The following is a 20,069-nucleotide window of genomic DNA, read 5'->3' on the forward strand; positions in this document are numbered from 1 at the left end:
GTTGAAGACACAGAAGTACTTTCCAATTAGCAAAGTAGAAAAATAATAAATCGGTTCTTTTGTATTATTATGCATTTTTAGAAACACTAGGTCAATATGGAGTGGAAGTGTTGAGTTATAGGTTTACCTTTTTTGTTTGAGTAGTTAAAAGCTCACATAATTTTGGGACAACCTAAATTGGAAGTATATCAGTAAAGTGTATATTCAAAAGAAAAAAAAAAAAAAGTATATTTCGTGCCAAAAAACACACCAAGTAAATACAAGGTGATTGATTTTGTTTTGTTTTACTCTTTGTATAAGATATTGGAGAAATTTCTTTTTGGGGGGAAATGTGTGTTTGGTTTTGGTTTTGCAAAAAATGAAAAATAATAAATAAAAGTGGACAATATTTGAATCAGTTCTCTTATAAAATCTAGTACTACCTTGGATTGGTTTTTGCCTTTTTGGAAATATTTAATCTTATTTTAGGAAATTAAGATCTATTTATTCTTAAATAAACACTTTGCGTTCGTTTTTTTTGCAGTTAGCAAACTATTGGTGCCTTATCGGTTATCTTCTCATTGATCCTCAACCCCTGCTGAAATTCCAAAAGGCACATACTCTCTCTCTCTCTCTCTCACACACACACGCACTAACGAGAAAGAAGCTTTGCTGTATCTATACGTTAAATTTCCCACCGGACTAATGGAGCTGGTGGTTTCACCGCCGTCCATTGAGTGGCCGGCCACCGCCATTAACCGCCTGTTCCCCTCCTTAGCCAACCGCCGTGGAATTGCCGCTCAACTAGTTGGCGCACACAGTTGGCTTGGTGGAAGAGAGCAATCCTTGTGCCTGTTTAATTTGGGGCAGAAACAAAGTCGGAGGAATAGGAGTAGGAGGAGACTAATAAGTCCAATGGCATCTTTGGGAGGCTTATTGGGAGGCATTTTTAAGTCTTCTGATTCAGGCGAGTCAACTAGGCAGATGTATGCTCCCACAGTCGCACTTATTAATGGGATGGAATCACAATTGTCTTCGTTATCCGACTCTCAATTGAGGGAGAAAACAGCTACTCTGCAGGAACGGGCTCGCCGCGGAGATTCTTTGGACTCTCTTTTACCTGTGAGCTAATTGAACCAAAATTCCTGTTATATTTTGTAACTTTCTTTTTGCTAATCTTATCTAAAGCTGGTGCTATGTCTAGTGTTCATCATTTAGAAGTATGAACACCATGCTTCATAACAATGTTATCTTTGATCTCCCTCTGTCTCAATTTGCGTGACTCTCTTTCCTTTTCAGTCTGTCCCAAAAGGATAACACATTTCTATATTTAGAAATAATTTAACTTAGAACTTACTATTTTAATCTTATTGAGATGATTTGTAGCCACAAAAATGTCTGGTGTATCTTTCTTTCTTAAACTACATGCCTAGTTAAACATAAATTCGGATGGAGGGAGTATTGTTTTTCTGAATTTTCTTTACTTAAAATTGGAATGGGCTTTTGTTCAGTGACTGAAGTACAATTTGTTTGCAGGAAGCATTTGCTGTTGTCAGGGAGGCTTCAAAAAGGGTTCTGGGCCTTCGTCCTTTTGATGTGCAACTTATAGGTAGAAATGACCTGACTTTAATGATATATAACCATATTAATTTGGATAATAGAATCTTGCCCTACCATATAACTAAATGTGAACATGTTCACCATACCATTAAACAAATTTTGCTGAGTGTTGCACTATTTGAAGGTAACAGACTTTTGTTGCACATGATTGATATCTGTGAAAAAAACTAAGAATATGGTATGGTGGAAAATAAGAGTAACAGAGTGTGATTAAGCACATAAACTCCTATTTCGTGAAGTGACCTATTGAACTTCTCTTTGCAATTTGGGTCAGTTGGATGTTTTTGGAAAGAAAAATCTGACAAGGTTTCTTCAAGATCTCAACTAGCTTACTCTCCCTTATTTAGTGGTATAAATGGTATTTTCTTGTTCAAGGTTTGTTTAGTTCATCATCAGTTATTTAAGAAACCCACTTATACAGAATGAAGCAATTATTTCATAATCATGCAAGTGATATCACCTTTTTGCAATTTTTCCCCATATAGGTGGTATGGTTCTCCATAAGGGAGAAATAGCTGAAATGAGGACTGGTGAAGGAAAGACTCTTGTCGCCATATTACCTGCTTATTTGAATGCGTTGACTGGGAAAGGAGTTCATGCGGTAACAGTCAATGACTACTTGGCACGTCGAGATTGTGAATGGGTTGGTCAAGTTCCCCGTTTTCTTGGACTAAAAGTTGGCCTCATCCAACGTATGTCTCATTTTTTTAATTCTACCTTAGCATTCTTAATTTTTAGCTTACAGTTCTTTTCATCACTTCTATTAGCTACAGCCAAGCTTTAAAGTTTTCATTCAATTGTGTGTCAAAATCGAATTTGTCCGTTGATGAGTACATAAGCACTCTCTAACAGGATCGGGCTAGCTCCCCAAAGCACGAGAAAAGTGTCTTTTTAAATGTAAAAAACATAGGGAGGCATCCGAATAGTAGAAAATTTGATAAGAAGAAGAATCTACATTAGTTGAGTACAAGAAAGCCGGGTAAGACGTAAACCATTTGGCTTTAATCCTGATTACATGCAAGTTATGGTGCATATCATGAAATATGTTCTGAGTTAAATGACTTATGTCAAAAACAATCTGAGAAATGCTCCGGTGGAAATTCAGAAGAAAAAACATAGAAAGGTACGGTTGAGTGGTTCCTTTGACGCTCATATGGATAATACAAAATGGGAGGAAGAGAAGAATTTCCGAAGGAGGATAAGAGAGGTTTTCCAGTAACAGAAGCACTTCTCTTCGTACCAGAAGGTTTGGATTTTGAATCAACAAAGGAGACTCTTCTGAGTTAGGGTATAGGAGTGGGGTTTACCATGTTGTGAAGAGAGAAATGGTCGTAGAATTGACTCAAAAGTACCCTTTTGAAGATTTTGGAGCATATAGGTAATCCAGCTGGTATTGACAAATTCGGCAAAATTCTCTACCTTTTGTATACATCTTGTATACCAAAGTTTTTCCATAACATTAGCAAATTATTAACTTAGTAAAATTTTTGTTGAGATGGTAGTGTGGAGGGAGATTGATAACTGTGTTGGGGGTTGGGGTTAAGGAGATCAATGGTGGAGGAGGTGCAAAATAGCATATTGCTAGGTATTGAGCAGGGAGAGGCCAGATTGAAGGGTGTGGAAGGCTGCACCTGCAAGGTTCGAGGAGGGGGCAGGGGAGGAGCATATGTTTATATTTAGTCAAAGAATAAGTTAACTTCTTAAAAAAAATTTAATCAAAATATCACATGATTCAATTTTTGCGATGGTGATTATTTGATTCTTTTAGGCTTTGTGCATCCAAGGATGTGAGCTAGTGGTCAATGAAGTGGGAGGAGAACCATGGGGTTTCAGGTTTAAATTCAAACAGAGACAAAAAATAGAGGCAAAAAATGTTAGGTGATATCTTCCCATCTGCTTAAGCCTTAAACCTTAGTGGGCAGAGTTGTTTGGTACTTGTGTCGATAGCAGGTACCCGATGGAAGTTGAGGTGTGTGCAAGCTAGTCCGAACAACATTGTCATAAAACAATTCATTTAGCTTTTCTTGTTCTTCTTTTCTTCCCCCCCCCCCCCCCCCCCACCACACCCCCAACGTGTCATTTCCGTAAAAATGTTCAATATATTTCCCTTTGACTCATTGATCACTATTTTTATTTAAAAAAACATATACTCCCCCCAATTTCAATTTATGTGAAACTTTTGGAATACGAGGGTCAAACTGACTAGCTTTTGGTGTGAACTCGGAAATAGAATTTTCAAAATTTTTGATATAAAATTTACATATTTGGAAACTACATAAAAATTAATTATAAGTTGCAATAGTTTTCTTTTTTGATAAGGTAAATTATATTAATCAAAAGGGAGAAAACTACCATATACAAGAAGTATACCAAAAAGTAGAGAATTTACATCAAAACATGATTCTCTACAAATGACGCCCAATCTTCTATACAAGTAGGGGTTATATGAGTGCACCAAAAAGCGATCAAAGATAAAAGACTATTCTTAAGATCCAAAATATTTTAAAAGTATTTGCAAGAACCATGGTCAAAGAAACCCTTGTTTGACTCCCCAAATAGTAATATCTTCACATAAATTAAAACAAAGCGAGTATCATTATTGTTACTATTATTATTGTCATTATATTTCCGGATAGTCCATGTGGTTTAATTTTCCTTCATGTTTTTAAGATCATCAACTGTTATAGCAAAGTTTTTCCTTTTAAGAGAGGTCAAGGGCAGAGGTGTATCTAGGATTTTAAGAGTATGGGTGCACTATACTACTGTCTAGCTTGACTCCATCAAAATTTTGCTATGACAATAACTTATCGAACAAATCATGGTTAATACTATTATCACAAGAAAATATCATTCGGTTTATACTTTGTCAAAAAAAAAACATCATTCGGTTTATAATTGTGCTTAACAATTTTTATACCTTAAAAATGCTTAATAATAGCATCGTTATTTGAAGAAAACTCACTTCACAAATCAAAGAAATATTTGAAAGAAAATATAAATGAGAGAAATGATAAATAAATTAGTAAGAGGATGATTGTTGTTCGTAAAATATTGAGATAGATGTGAATTTTAATTTTTTAGGAATTTTAAAACTCAAGAATGAACCAAAAAAGAAAAGAAAAAAGGGAGAAAAGAATAAACATAAAATAAAGAAAAAGACAAAACAATAAAAGAACAGCAAAATGAAACCAAAAAAGAAAAGATGGAAAAGGAAGACAAGAAACAGAAAAAGAAAAGACAAAAAGTATAAAGGGAAACAGGGGATAAGGGATTCGAACCCCTGACCTGAACTATCAAAGGGGGACACAGCCACCAATAGACCAGCATGGGTTCACCCAGATCTAATTATGTATTATACCAGAAGAATTACAGTGCTATATGCAGTTTAGGGATGGAACGATGGGTTCACGTGAACCCATACCCCTCCCTGTAAATCCACCCCTGGTCAAGGGTCATCTTTGTCCATTGTAGCTTCTAGATATTTGCTTTGAATATTAATTTTTTGATGGGAAGCTTTGAATACTAATTTGAAGTATCTGTGAAGTTCTATGTTCTATTTTCCTGAGGAGGTTTTTCAGTAATCTAACATTGATTTTAATTGGAACAGAGAACATGACAAGTGAGCAAAGGAGGGAAAATTACTTGTGTGACATCACTTATGTGACTAATAGCGAGCTGGGTTTTGATTACCTGAGAGATAATCTTGCCACGGAAAGTAAATCTTTTACTTTGTTATAGTTTGATATGTTTTGCTTGTACATTCTATATGCTCTGAAGTTACTAGGATTCTCCACCTACTACTGGCCAAGTGATTTTGTTTTTTACTCTGCAGAGCGTGGATGAGCTTGTCATGAGAAATTTCAATTATTGTGTGATTGACGAGGTTGACTCTATTCTGATTGATGAAGCCAGGACTCCTCTAATCATATCTGGACCTGCTGAAAAACCTAGTGATCAGTATTATAAAGCTGCTAAAGTAGCAGCTGCCTTTGAGCGGGATATTCATTATACGGTAAGGATTGAACTTTGCCAGATGATCGATCCATTAACCAACAGGATTTCAGCTATTTCTGGATTTTCTCTTTTAGCTAGGAATCTGACAAGGGATCTTTTGCTATGGCTTTATATTGTTGTCTCTGTAGAAACAAAAGTTTCATACAAGATCATAACATTGTTGTTGTTTTTTTTCTGCAAATCAGTTTAATTACATACTCCCGCTGCAAATGCAGGTTGACGAGAAACAAAAAAATGTATTACTGACAGAGCAGGGTTATGCAGATGCTGAGGAAATTCTGGATGTGAAAGACTTGTATGATCCCCGGGAACAGTGGGCATCATATATTTTGAATGCAATAAAAGCCAAAGAACTTTTTCTTAAAGATGTGAACTATATCATTCGTGGAAAGGAGGTTTTGATAGTAGATGAGTTCACCGGGCGAGTCATGCAGGTGACTTTGTTTGCTTCAAGTGTTTTAGTCTGACTGGGATTAGTAATTAAAGAAATTAAAAGAAGTTTTATACATCTAATTTATAGCATAATGTTTCGGTGCAATTCTTTCTTTCCTATTTCGGAAAGCATTGACGGAGCTGTTAGGTGCAAGTTTTATCGAAATCCGTCTCCCACTGTTCTGCTACATGAGCAGGCCATGGTATGTGTTAGGGTGAGCGGCAGTGTAACCCTCTTTTTTCGTGGGATGTGTGGTGGGCGGGAATGTGCTAATGCAAAATAGAAGATGATAGGAGCTTGTCGGGTACACATGCTCAGAAGTTCCTACCCTTTGTTTTCACTTGAGCTGTACTAATCAATTGCTCATACTGCATGTTTTGGACCTTGATTGTTTCATGTCGTAAAAAGAATGTCGTGAGATTCTTTGCCTTACACTGAAGTTTTTGCGGTGCGCTATTTATTAGGTTATTGGTATTATTATTCTTTGAAGTTGTGAATGTAAGACACGCCACACTATGATAAAAGGTAAAAATTTGCATGTAGTGAAGTCATATGATTCTGCCTGTCTTAGCACAAGTAAACGTCCATACTGTGACCTACGTGGTCATCTAGCATTTGACTGACTGAAAGCTGGTGGTTAGCCTCTTAAAGACGTATGTATTTACAGCCAATTATATGTTTTCAGGGGAGACGCTGGAGTGATGGACTTCACCAAGCAGTGGAAGCGAAGGAAGGCGTACCCATTCAAAATGAAACAGTAACCTTAGCATCAATTAGCTACCAAAACTTCTTTCTCCAGGTTGGGTTCCCTTCTTCAGAAGATATACTACATTCATATTCTGTTAAGTTTGTCCAGAGTTTTAGTGGTATCTGTCATTTTCTGGAGCTAAAACTTTTGATATTTGGTTTAATGAGCTATAGTTCCCAAAGCTTTGCGGCATGACTGGCACTGCTGCAACAGAAAGTGCAGAATTTGAGAGCATTTACAAACTCAAAGTAACTATGGTGCCTACAAACAAGCCAATGATAAGAAAGGTAAGTCTTATTTTGGCTTCCACTTTTATGGTTTTTCGTCAGTCGAGGCTTTCTTTCTTATTATGCAAACGTGAAACTCAGAGGTTAGCTGCAACATGCATCAACTTTCCATGTAGAACATTTCTATGTATCCTAAGTAACAGCGCGTCAGTAATAACATAATTGGCACATTAGAATTAGTGTCCCCAATATATACATGCTGTTGCGTGAAATGTAGTTGCTAAAGCAGATTTAGCAACTAGGCTGTGCCACAAAGCAGTCCAATTGGGCCTGTGAATGATAGGCTGAGCATTGAAAAATGGTCAATCTATTTGCGCTCAAAGGCTGACACAAAGCATTCAATGCTAATGTAATAGTGATATTATTTTACCTTCTCAGCTCTTTGTACACCACTAATTAACTCTAATGTAACAGTACTATCCACCACTTAAGGCCTTTAACTTCAAAAATTTTGGGATTTCTGTCTGATTTTAAAATATGGCTTCTCCTCAATTTTGGTGGAAAAAATCTTTTAATGATAGGAAGAATAGATTTGATCCTTTAACATGAGAATGTATGTGCTCTTACTCATTTCCACATTTTTTCCAAACACGAACATTTTTTATGAATAATTTTGTCTTTCTCATCTTCTTATTCCCTCTTTTCCAGGATGAATCTGATGTAGTGTTTCGTGCAACTTCTGGCAAATGGAGAGCAGTTGTTGTAGAGATTTCTAGAATGCATAAAATAGGGCGACCTGTACTGGTTGGTACCACTAGCGTTGAGCAGAGTGATGCACTTTCAGAGCAGTTGCGTGAAGCTGGAATCCCTCATGAGGTGAGCTCTAAAGTTTGAATATGCACTTGAAAGCAAGGTTGTCCATAATTGCAGTCTCTTTTTCATGCTGATTTTTCTTATATTATTTTAGACTTCTATTGGGCACTGTCAAATGCCCCAAGTTAGTTATTCTCTAAAGGTTTTTGAATGTACATTGTTTATGCAAGGTTCTGAATGCTAAACCAGAAAATGTGGAAAGAGAAGCTGAAATTGTGGCACAGAGCGGGCGTCTTGGTGCAGTAACAATTGCAACTAACATGGCAGGTCGTGGGACAGATATAATTCTTGGCGGTAATGCAGAATTCATGGCAAGATTGAAGTTGCGAGAAATATTAATGCCAAGGTTGTTGCTCAATGGATAATCTTATGTTCTCATGAATTGTCAGTAGATGCACAGTTGACTGCTATTGCAAAAGAATTAGACTTTTTCTCCTAAGAAGAACAAGTTGGTATTCCTTACAGCAGTTGGCAGCATATGGAATTGGTGTTGTCTCCTAATTAATTTGTCATTTAGGAAAAGAACTAGTGTATGCTGATGATAAAAAATTATAACTAGACGGAGAAATCACTGGCTAATGCGAACTATCTTCTTTTAATAAGCCATTGCTTCAAAGTATTACAACGTTTGTGAATAATATGAATGCCACAGAGTTGTCAGACCAGCTGAAGGAGTTTTTGTCTCTGTAAAGAAACCTCCTCCAAAGCGGACATGGAAGGTTAGTCTTGAGTATGATTTTGTAAAGCAACTTCAAAAGTATGCTTTTATTGTGATTACTATGAGATTGATGTCCGCATAATCCTCTAGGTAACTGAAAGTCTATTTCCATGTGCGCTGTCCAAAGAAAAGACCAAGCTGGCTGAGGAAGCTGTAGAATTTGCTGTAAAAATGTGGGGTCCGAGATCATTAACTGAACTAGAAGCGGAGGAACGATTATCTTACTCTTGTGAAAAGGTGAAGTTAAAATAAGAATTAATTATCCTGTGAGTATTTTTGTCTTGACAAGATTGATTTTAATATCCAATGAGGATAGTAACCAATAACAATTTACGCCTTACAGAGGAAAATCCTAAATAGAAATGGAAATTGCTATACAGCTGATGTCAGCAGTGTAGTGCTTATTTCAAGCTTTTCATAATCCAACTTGACAAAACGCCTCCTAATATATGAAATTTCAAAACTTACGTTGATACCTTTTCCTTCTATTGTTTGGAGAGAGACAATGACTCAAGCACAATAGTAACGACAAATAAATAGAAGCTATTGTTTTTTTTTTCTTACTCATTGATGTATATTTTATGTCACAGGGTCCTGTTCAAGATGAAGTAATTGCGAAACTACGCAGTGCATTTCTGGAAATTGTCAGAGAATATAAAGTCTACACTGAGGGAGAGAAAAAAGAAGTAATTTATGCTCCTTTAAATTATCTTGAGAATTCCTCTTTCATTTTGAACTAGTCATAAATTTCTGAAAACCAGCATTCACTTCAGCATGAATCTCTCTTTGTTTCTACTGCTTGAATATACTGCACATATGTATGATTCTGCGGCGTACACTATATCTGAGTGGGACTGAAAATATGAGGTAGTATTACAGATTTTTTCTTTTTCTTATAAGTGATTGATCAATGTTATGTAACTTCCTCCTCTAATATTAATATACTTTGTAATCTTCAATGAGAAAAAAAAAAGGATAACTAATAATATGATGATGCTTAAAAAAAGTTGAAAATACTGGAATTTCTCAATATTTCTACAGGACAAGCTTTCTTCAACTTCTCTTTGCCTTTTGTCCTCCCAAATAATACCTCTCACTCCAATATAAAAGAAAAATCCATTCGTCTGCAAAGAGCTCTAGCCTCCAGCTTGACTCAATTTAGTCAGTTTAAGTCCTAGAAATTTCTTCTCCTTTTTCCCTTCGGTTGTATATTCTTGTGACTTTTTATTTTGACGTGCAAAGGCTGTTTCGGCTGGTGGGCTGCATGTGATCGGGACTGAACGGCATGAGTCGCGGCGAATTGACAATCAGGTACTATTTTGATATTGCTATTGCAGTAAGTGCAAAACCAATTAGTACTCTTTTTCATCTCGTTGTTCATAGTTATTCCATTGGAATTTTGATTGTAATATTTATATGTGCAAAGCTGCGTGGTCGAAGTGGTAGGCAAGGAGATCCTGGAAGTTCTCGCTTCTTTCTCAGTCTTGAAGATAACATATTCCGTGTGTTTGGCGGGGATCGGATTCAGGTAGGTAATTTGTGTGCTCTAGATATAATGTTCTTGTAAGACATTATTAATTTTATGACAATCAGGGGCTGATGAGAGCTTTTAGAGTAGAGGACCTACCAATTGAATCGAAGATGTTGACAAAAGCACTAGATGAAGCTCAACGGAAAGTGGAAAATTACTTTTTTGACATCAGAAAGCAATTATTTGAATATGATGAGGTATTGAATAGCCAAAGAGACAGGATATATACCGAGAGAAGAAGGGCCCTTGAAGCAGATGACCTCCAATCTCTCCTTATTGAATATGCTGAATTAACAATGAATGACATTCTAGAGGTATATGGATTTATTAATTTCCTAACTCTGAAAGTCAGTTCTTTCCGAAATGGATTTGTGACATCTTTTTTCTTTTCTGTTGAAATATAACAGGCAAATATTGGTCCTGATGCTCCAAGAGAAAGTTGGGATCTCGAGAAGCTTATTTCAAAGCTCCAACAGTAAGTATCTCGTGAAGAAGCTTTACTATGTCGTTTTGTTTACGACTTCATGCATCTTTTGTACTTGTATACCAAAGGAACGGCTTTGGTATCTTAAGAGTGCTGTAACCAGCATGCTTTGGTTATTGTCACCTAAGCTCCATTTCACACAAATGTCCTTCCAAATTTTGAATAGTGTATTAGTATTAGGATTCTACTCTGAGTTGCTTGACCTTTACAGGTATTGCTATCTGCTGAATGATTTGACACCTGATTTGTTGACGAGTAATGGTTCTACTTATGAAGAATTGCAGCAGTATCTTCAGCTACGTGGACGTGAAGCATATCTCCAGAAGAGGGTCAGTTTTCTTTGGTTGTAGTTCCTATATTTCTTTCCAGCTCTTACCTCAACCATTAGGTTTAGTATAGGTGATCCTTGCAAGATGAAAGTAATTATTGAATACTGTCTTCAAGTATTTAAAAGTTAAAACACCGAGCATTTAAAAAGAAAAGTTTGGTTGGAAGAGATGGAGGGAGTAAGAGGTTGCAATTCTCATTAGGAAAAAAGGACATTTCACATAATCGTTAGATCTGCTTGTGATGAGAGGATCTTGTTATCTTTTAGCAAAATGCAGGTCAACTTAACATCATTAAATCCGATCGGATGTGCAAGTAGTTCTCTCGAAAACTAACATTCTGTTGTAGACTTAAACAAATTAAAAAGGTCTCCTTTCTAAGAATTTGCATTTGTAGACGTCGCGGTCACACAATTCAATAAATACCATTAGGAGCAGAGATCATAAGTTTGAGTCTCACTGCACTCTTCAAATGGGTCAAAAGTTTGATCCAAGAAAGAGAATTAGGACCTAAATAAATGCATAAAAATTTAAGCTTCTAGATGAAACTGTTCACACAATTCTAAAGTTCATTTATTGGTAAGGGATAATATTCATACTCCACATCAAGTTGAAATGTCGAATTACTCTTAATCTTTTTAATTTATCTATAACAAGGTCCTTTCCGTACCTATACTATTGCAATCAGTAGTAGTAGGATGCATGTTCAGAAGGTGTAAATGGAACAGAAGAGAGGTGGAGGAACAAAACTACCTCAAAGTCCAAATGCTAACTCCAAATTCCTTTTCCTTTTTCTTGCACATCCACTGCATATCTGATAGTTAGTCTTAAGCTCGGATAAGGCAGAGTGGTTGCGATAGGTCAATGCTCAACGTGACATATTCTAATTTTAACAAATCTTTTGAATGATACAGGAGATTCACATGGTCAACCTAAAATATTCTGGGAAGAGGTCTAATTGATTAATTTTCTTGGGATCAAACATAAATTACTTGGAGAACTGGCCAAGATTTTGTACCTCACTGGTTCAGATTATTTCACCTGTCTAGATCAACATTTTTTCTGGGTATTATTATATCACAAGTCTATTGTCAATACATTAAAAAGTTCCAATCCGTGAACTACAGAAAGACAATGCTGCAACGGAACTAATCATGTTTTATTCAATTTAAATAGTGATCCTTCTACATACTAAGAATTAGATTCTGATAATCAGACCAAACATGTACCGAGAATAATTTGGGAAAAAAAAGAGAAATTATTGACAGAAAAGGCATATGGGTTTATTTACTACGACAAACTTTTGTAAGTTATTTACTCTTCAGTTTTTGAAAATTTTGATAGGGATTTTGTTCAAACTGAAAGTTCTTTACTTTTCAACTTCTGTTGAAATTTTGAGGCATTGAATTGTTTCTTCATTTCCTTCTTTTTCTTACTATTGAATATTCATTGCTGCTGTGTAGGATATTGTGGAGAAACAAGCTCCAGGTTTGATGAAAGAAGCAGAGAAATTTCTAATATTGAACAACATCGATCGTCTGTGGAAAGAACACTTGCAAGCACTCAAGTTTGTTCAGCAGGCTGTGGGGTTACGAGGCTATGCACAACGGGATCCACTAATTGAATACAAACTTGAAGGGTACAACCTTTTCATTGAGATGATGGCACAGATCAGGAGGAATGTCATATACGCTGTTTATCAGGTTAGTATTCTGACTTTGAGATCTACTAATCCTCAATAAAGAGAGTTTGTACAGGATGCAATTTGGTTCGCTCCTCCCAATTAACGAAATCTGCGTTTTTTTCAGTTTCAACCAGTCATGGTGAAGCAGCAGGACCAGAAACAGAGCAACAAGGTGGACAAACTCGATGCTAATGGGAGGGGTGGTAATGGTGCTACTAATCCGTCCCCATCAGCTGTTAGTTCACAGTCTAGCACATAAAACATTAATTTGGAACTGACAATTTTGGGGAAAGCAGGAGCCATGTGAGGTAGCTTCATTTACGAACACATAATTCTGAATTGCAAAGCAGCCTAAATGTTACTTGCAAATTGAAGGAAGGTGGCCACAGGGCCGTAATACATCGCGAATCTTCGCAGCCATTACTCAGCTAAGATAAGAATACAAAATTCAGTAGGTCTCTGTATCAATACCATGTAAGTTATCTTCCCTGATGTACATGTGATTGTATAGATGATAAATGCTTCATAGAACTACATATTAATTCACTTTCACAAGGCTTGTAACCAAAAATGACCAGATGCTCCTCCACGATATACAATTGATCAATGTCTGTGTATGAAGCTCCGGTTGCAATGTAGTTTATTCAAAGTTATGGATCATTCCGTTGCTGATGAATTTATTAAACTGGTTTCCTTTATCCTGCATTGAGCATACCATATTACACATTTGAAGTTAAAAGTGCAGTTCAAAATCCAAAAAAAAAAAAGGAGAATTCCCTTTACCTTAACGCCAATGGCAATTGCAGTTTTAAGTTTTACCAATTCACCTAATCTCAAAGAACCTCTTTTCTTGTCTTTGACAAAGACAATTGGTACCTTTTTTGAAATAGCCAAGCTCTCCAGATGTTTGGTCAGCAACCGCGGATGACAATCAGATGCTATTAGTACAACCTAAATATCCACAATGAACAATGCCAAAGAGTATAACACATTAATGCATCATATAAGAGAAGTTGCAATCCTGTAGATTCTGAAAACCTCAAATAATCATATAAACCACACGTGAAATTTGTTAGCCAGGTTAAACCAAATGAAAGTTGAGTTAGTAAAAAGTTCATGAGTAGGCGAGCTAAACCTGAAGTCGAGCAGAATGCATCTTAGCCGATAGTGATGAGCGTTCATTAGCAGGAATCGGGGGCATTCTCTCAAGCACCCGAGTAATTTCATTCACCCCTACTGAAAACAGTTGCTGCACACATATCAAATCGGCAGTTGAGTATGAGATGAAAACTGGAAAAATGCATTTTTCTTTTAAATAAGTTAATTGGTAATATTTCCTTCTTTGAGAGACGTTGGATGGTGGAGAACAATGGGGTTTAAAATAGGCTAAAGGGTCAGATTTGCCCCAGCCACTTTGCCCCTTTACATTTTTGGTCTAATCTTTACCCGTGGTTAGGAAAAAGTCTAATCACGAGGTTAAATTTAAATCATAATCATAAGTTGAGAGGTAAATTTGGACACGTGGAGTCCACCAATATTCATAGTGGAGCTCCATTAATGGCAGTGCAGATGAAGCTCCGTTAATGGCAGTGCAGGGGTATGAAAAAACCAAAAATCTAAGGGAGACAAAATTGAATAATTTCGAATATAACAGGACTTTGGACCTTTTCTACTTAAAATATACCCAAAAAAAACTGAAGAGGAGAGTAGGAACCAACCTTAAGCCAAAGTTTCTCAGGTAAAGATACGTCGGAGTTTCTGGCTGTTGCTATCTCCCTGCGGCTGGCGTCGTTAATATCTTTCGGCAAGAAAAAAAAAAAAGACACTTGAGAAACAGGGAAAAGGATATATTTACCTCTTAATCGATGTGAGAAGACGGTCCAGAACTTCACCTTCATAGCACCTGCTGCATTACATTTATGGTGTACATCAGAAACCGCAGCCATTAATTAACAATGCTTACTACAACTAGATTGACTATATTAAAAATCAATCGAAGAGGTTTACATTTTCTGTTGAGGAAAAGAGTTGCCGCAAACGGAGACATCTTCTCCGGTAGATTTGGTTCTAGAAGCAGTAATTGGCATACTCATCTTTCACCTCTCCTGCCTTGGAAAATTTCAGAAACTACGAACTGTGTTTGGACATATATAATGAGCTACGTTGAACATGGGCTTGGTGTTTAAGTCAGATGGCCACATTTGTTGCCTTGTATTTAGAAGTTGGCCACTTTTTCAAATTTAGATCCTTGGTCTGAATATTAGAATTTTAAACTTGATTCTACTCATTTAATATCATCCATGCTCTTTGAGACTAGCTCATTCAAATATAACTACTCTATTTTATTTTATTGCTTAAAGATTGGTTGGTTTGAATATTTTTTTTTCTTTTTTGCTTAAATAGGAAGTCGTTAATAGGATTTAGACATAAGTCATTAGTCAAGTCCACTCGTAGCCCTAGTAGGGATGTGCTAGGACTTGTAATTAGACCGGTTACGTAATCGCCTATATTAATACTGACAATTCCTCTAGACTAGCAGGGAAAGCAAATTTGAGAAGTGAAACGCAATTGTTGAATCAAAGGTCAATTTAAGCACCACCACCGTTCGAATTGGTTGCTTTAGTTTTAATTTGCACAAGATTAAACTAATAAGTGAAAATTTTAAATTGATAGAACTTTAAAAGTAGGAAAATAAGAAAAATTGTGGAGAACAATAAAAGGAGTTCTTGACCAAAACCCATCGACATATTCAAGTGGAGAATAACCAAGTCAAGTGGAGTTCTACAATACATTAATAGAATTTTCAGCTAATAAGAAGGGCAACAAATACAAAAAATAACTATGCCTAAGTTCCAAGTTGGTATATCTTCACTAACCACATTACTCTCTTGAAGGTCAACAAATATTCCTCAAAAAAAGAGAGCAGAGTATGTATCTTTGAATCCCGCTTTGTTGGGGAATATCAATAAATATGGTATTGCAGGTTACATTATCATACAAATGTTGTTCTTCGTTATGATGATGGAGTCAACCTGTGCAACAATTCCAGTAACATAAATACTATTACAAGTGAACTAAAAGAAGAAAAATGTACCCATCCCCATACTATCTTGGCGATGCTGCAATCTCATTTTCTTTCTTCAAGGCAGAAAATAATACCTGCCTCGAAATGTAAGTCTCAAGTTCCCTGGAGACTTGCGTTAATTTCAAATCGAAATTGCCTTTATATCTATGTTTCGGTGATGGGGATGCTACAGTAGCATTACCACTACGAGGTGTAGGGATACCAACTGTTGGAGAATAGGAACACCGCCGCCTTGGACTAGAGAGCTGCAATGGCGATCGCCCACTACGGGTTAGCCTCCCTTTTGTGATGATCACTTCTTTTGTCAAACCAAGTTCCCTACTGTTCGCCACAGCTAAGGGAACTCTATTAGTATCCAAATTCATCAGTGGTCCACTTCTTGTTTCTAGTGGTAGTGGCTTCATTGGGTCTACTATTTCCTTCTGCTTGATGAGCCGTTCCTTTGCCTTTTCAGCTGCTTGTAGAGCTTTCTCTCTACTCATACTTATAAGTTTCCAGGGGTCAATGTTAGCTCGAAAACCTCGCTTTTCTTTCAATGTGGACGATTCAGTTTCTCCATCAATTTTTATTGATACTGTCTGCGGGATCTGATCAAAAAGTGCAAGATTCAACTTACAAGATCAAAAGAGAAATATCCAGTTTTGATTGGTCTAGGAATGCAAAAAACTAAGGCAAAAAATATGCATACCATACCTGATTCATTCTTTTTTCTCTGCATCTAAGTCGTGAAATAAGTGATGGCTTCTCAGGTGAATCAAAGTCGATACTCTCATCCGAGGAGGAATCTGAATCTTCTGATGACTCTAAAAGCTCCATAGACTGGTTCTCCTCTCTCATTGCTAAAATGTAATCATAAGTTCTCATTCCCTGCAAACAGAACCATGGTTTATCATGAGCAGTGAAACCAAGAAACTTAACTGAGAATGCTGGGCAACTTGTACGCCGAGTTTCTTATGTTCTCAGTAGTCTACAAGCCTACGATGTGTTGTCTTCTCAGCACAAACTTGTTAAGGAGGAGGCTGCAGCAGCACTAACTACGAAGAGCTAAGCATATAATGAACCTTACTTTAGAATTCCTACAGTATAGCAATAGGAGCTCTAAGAAGAGCTACTTTAGGATTCTTACACCAACATACATAGTACTCTAAGATGTTCTTGTACCAGCCCACAAACTAAGTTCTCTTTTCTAAGTAGATTTTCTTATGTTGTCTTACTTTAAGATTAACGTGGCACCCACTTTTTTGTGGTATTAGAAGCATACGCTATAGTAATAGTAGCCTTGGTTCTATCCTAAAGTTTCCTACACTAAAGCAATCAAGTAGCTCATGTTTTTAATTTTTCCAATTTCCCATATATAAATAAGCTTGCTTTTACTAATCACATAGGAGTACATAATAAGCCTACATACTATCTTACATTAGTTGAAAGGAAAAGAAAGAAATGGGTGTCGATAAACCCTCAATGAAATATTATTTTTCACATATGTGATAAGGTCTCCTTTCCGCTTATTTTTAAGCGAAAATCAGAACTCTTTGTTCATGACGCTATTCTGCCTTCTCTCAATAAAAACCAATACAAAAGCAAATTCAGCCCTCTCCTCTCCTTCCGCTTGCTTCCTCTCAATCCAAAAGATATGTTATGCTTTTATTGTTGCAACAAATCTTTGGTAAAGGGGAACAGTCATACCTTTCGGATGAGAACTATATGAAAGAAGAAAAGCTGCCCCAGTGCTGCCGAACAATATGATGTCATTAGAAACAAAATCACCTGTAAAAGATACATTAAAAAATAAACAACTGATGGAATCTAGGGAGGAATAGAGAAACAAGCAAAGAATCATACACAAAATGTTGCAAGAACTCCTTTAGGGAACTTGGCATTGAATCTTATATGAATCTCTTGCTCTATGCTCCTTTTGTTGGCAAAGCACCTTACAAATATGGCAACAGCAGTCCCTCCTTCAATAAGCAGCTGTTTCACCAGGAAATTTGTTAGCAGCTTAAGATGTAAACTCAATAGGAATACCGGAAAAAGAAGAGAGTGCAAGAGAGAAAAAGAGAGCAACCATTATCAAGAGGGATATCATTAGAAAAATGAAGGTGGTATAGTTCTTCTTCCCGACACAATTGTTTAACCACTGCAACAACTCAAAGACAAAGATCCTGTCAGTTTGAGTACGGATGTACCTTAATTAATGTACGAAGCAACAGAGAAAGAGATCCTATTTCCTTACTCTGCAGTGGTGATCAAATCCCTCCACACATCGGTTGCAGGTCCGACAGTGTTTGCTATGCTTTTTAACCTGCAAACACGATCAAGATAGATACTTTCATATATTTGTCAACTATTAGAAACTGCATAATGTTGTTTCACCACATTAACAATGTGCGTGCCAGGGGCGAAGCTAGTAAGAGGGAGGGGATTCAACTGAATTTTCTTTGTCGAAAAAATATACCACGTAAATAGGGCAATATTTTAATTTTTTTGATTATTTAAAACTGTTTAATCCCCTTTACATGAAGGAAAATTCTAATGTAGTGGTAAAGGGGGCCCAAAAGTTGTTTTAGGTCACAAGTTCAAATCTCAACTACGAGATTGTAGTACTTTTTTGAATCCCCTTATATAAATTCCTGGCTGAGCCATTTGGCGTGTGCAAGTAGACAGTGAAACAAAAAACATATGCCCTATCTAAAACATAAATTCTAGTGGGGTCTATTCAATTTAGCAAAACTTAAATATCAGATGCAGCGGCGAACCTCAAAATCACAAAGCGAACAAAACGAAATGTCATCCTCCCTTGTCTGTGGCGCGACCAAATCATCTTTGACGAGAAGGGGAAATATGAGCAAAGGCTCCAAATGAAGATTACTCTTCAAAGGATCCAAGTACTTTCTCCTTATGAAGGTCTTAAGGACTCTCCTCTCTATTCTCCTTATAAATCTCACAATAATTTGACCCAACACAAATCCATAATTAACGTTCGAAAACCCAGTGCGATTGCTTTTTTTCTTCACTCTGAACCTCGTCCTGTCAGTTGGATCAATGGCCGCACACCTTATAAACAGAAATGCAGCAGAAAGTGCCTGCATAAAAGGAAAGGCAGATACGCAAAATTTTGATTTGTGCCTTAAAATACAGTTGTCTGAATACACTGAGCTAAAAAAATTACTGGAGAAATTAAATTACCACGAAGGTGAAAAGAGAGGTGACAGTGATTTCAGCAATCCTACTACCGAGGAGAAGACCCAGGAAGCAGTAAAAAGTCACTAAGAGGAAACAGAAGACTGAAATTCCCACTATCTGCATTTGAACACCAGCTTAAAACTAAAGATAAACGCTGTTTAATTCCAAAAGAAGTGAAAGAGAAAGGAGAAAAAAACTAAAGAGAAGTGTAGATGGCTAACCTGCAACGTGTGAAGAGGACGTTGCCAGCCATGGCGTCTCATATTGTTCAGTTCTTCGTCTTTGTTTTCCTTTTCTGTGTGACTCTTATCTCTTTTCAGCTGAGCTCTATAGAGGAATGAATCAGCCTGAGTCTGTGTCTTTCCAACGGTACACAGGCATCGCTCCTTGCCGTGCTGTATTTCAAATTTTGAAACTGGATGTCCTTTTTCTTCTTTTGGGCCGCTTTTAATTCCCCTTTTAATCCAAATCCGTCCACAATCCACCTTTCCATTTTATGTGGGGTATAACATAATTTTCAATTTTATCCATGACATAGATTTATCCACTATAAATGTTTATTCTTTTATAAGTTGAGAAAAAATGAGAAGACGTATTAAACTCTTACTACTACTATTCATTTAAAAGAAAAAATTCGGTTATGTTATATATATTTGGCTTACACGTCAGAAATATTTTTTATATTTCTTTAACTTTGTTCCTGATAAAAAACTAATTGGTAATTATTAAATTTCTTACCAAATCGAAAAATAAAATGCATTTTCTTCTGCCTTGATCTTTTCAGGTTCCAACATGTTTGACCAAATAGTATTGAGTCTTTTAGTTAAACCAGTTAATGATGAGATGAAGGATGAATTTTAGTTAAAAATAATAAATTCTAGACCAAATACTGTGAGAATTCGGTAAGATGAACAACGTTAATCGGCACGTATGTATTCAATGAATGCTAATAAATATGATAATACAAACATGCAATAAATGTAGATAATGGCAATAAAGGTAATAAGAAAGAATCTACCACCCAATTATTGTATGACTTGGATGGTTCTTTCCCCTGACAACAACGTGGAAAGAAGAGAAGTGAAAATGGTTATGGAATCTTTGGATCTTGTGAACAAAGATTAAGTAGCATGTGCTTGGATAAGATAATAAATGAAGAAAACT

General features: G+C 36.5%; 3 protein-coding genes across 5 annotated transcripts; 1 reads left to right on the forward strand and 2 right to left on the reverse strand.

The window, feature by feature from the left end:
- On the forward strand, positions 513-13,258 carry LOC109224175 (protein translocase subunit SECA1, chloroplastic). Its single transcript, XM_019388761.1, has 20 exons — positions 513-1,101; positions 1,516-1,588; positions 2,085-2,291; positions 5,207-5,310; positions 5,432-5,611; positions 5,829-6,047; positions 6,732-6,845; positions 6,968-7,081; positions 7,730-7,897; positions 8,065-8,240; positions 8,547-8,613; positions 8,703-8,849; positions 9,203-9,298; positions 9,855-9,923; positions 10,039-10,140; positions 10,206-10,457; positions 10,551-10,618; positions 10,839-10,956; positions 12,417-12,656; positions 12,762-13,258. The coding sequence occupies exons 1-20, from the start codon at positions 685-687 to the stop codon at positions 12,894-12,896; spliced, it is 3,066 nt and encodes a 1,021-aa protein (XP_019244306.1). The 5' UTR covers positions 513-684; the 3' UTR covers positions 12,897-13,258.
- Positions 12,977-14,768, reverse strand: LOC109224182. Of its 2 annotated transcripts, none has more exons than XM_019388775.1 (6): positions 14,645-14,768; positions 14,493-14,540; positions 14,356-14,413; positions 13,773-13,886; positions 13,421-13,588; positions 12,977-13,337 (listed from the first exon to the last, which is right to left on the reverse strand). In XM_019388775.1, exons 1-6 carry the CDS (start codon positions 14,728-14,730, stop codon positions 13,278-13,280), a joined length of 534 nt encoding a protein of 177 aa, XP_019244320.1. In that variant the 5' UTR covers positions 14,731-14,768; the 3' UTR covers positions 12,977-13,277. The 2 variants fall into 2 exon arrangements, with proteins under 2 accessions (XP_019244320.1, XP_019244315.1); XM_019388770.1 differs by having other exon boundaries at positions 14,493-14,543.
- LOC109224193 (protein S-acyltransferase 18) lies at positions 15,510-19,320 on the reverse strand. Of its 2 annotated transcripts, none has more exons than XM_019388781.1 (9): positions 19,127-19,320; positions 18,909-19,022; positions 18,479-18,805; positions 17,956-18,024; positions 17,788-17,859; positions 17,565-17,693; positions 17,409-17,489; positions 16,416-16,589; positions 15,510-16,309 (listed from the first exon to the last, which is right to left on the reverse strand). In XM_019388781.1, the coding sequence occupies exons 1-9, from the start codon at positions 19,166-19,168 to the stop codon at positions 15,743-15,745; spliced, it is 1,575 nt and encodes a 524-aa protein (XP_019244326.1). In that variant the 5' UTR covers positions 19,169-19,320; the 3' UTR covers positions 15,510-15,742. The 2 variants fall into 2 exon arrangements, with proteins under 2 accessions (XP_019244326.1, XP_019244330.1); XM_019388785.1 differs by having other exon boundaries at positions 18,909-19,046.

Source organism: Nicotiana attenuata, chromosome 1, assembly GCF_001879085.1.
Source record: "Nicotiana attenuata strain UT chromosome 1, NIATTr2, whole genome shotgun sequence".
Lineage (NCBI taxonomy): Eukaryota > Viridiplantae > Streptophyta > Magnoliopsida > Solanales > Solanaceae > Nicotiana > Nicotiana attenuata.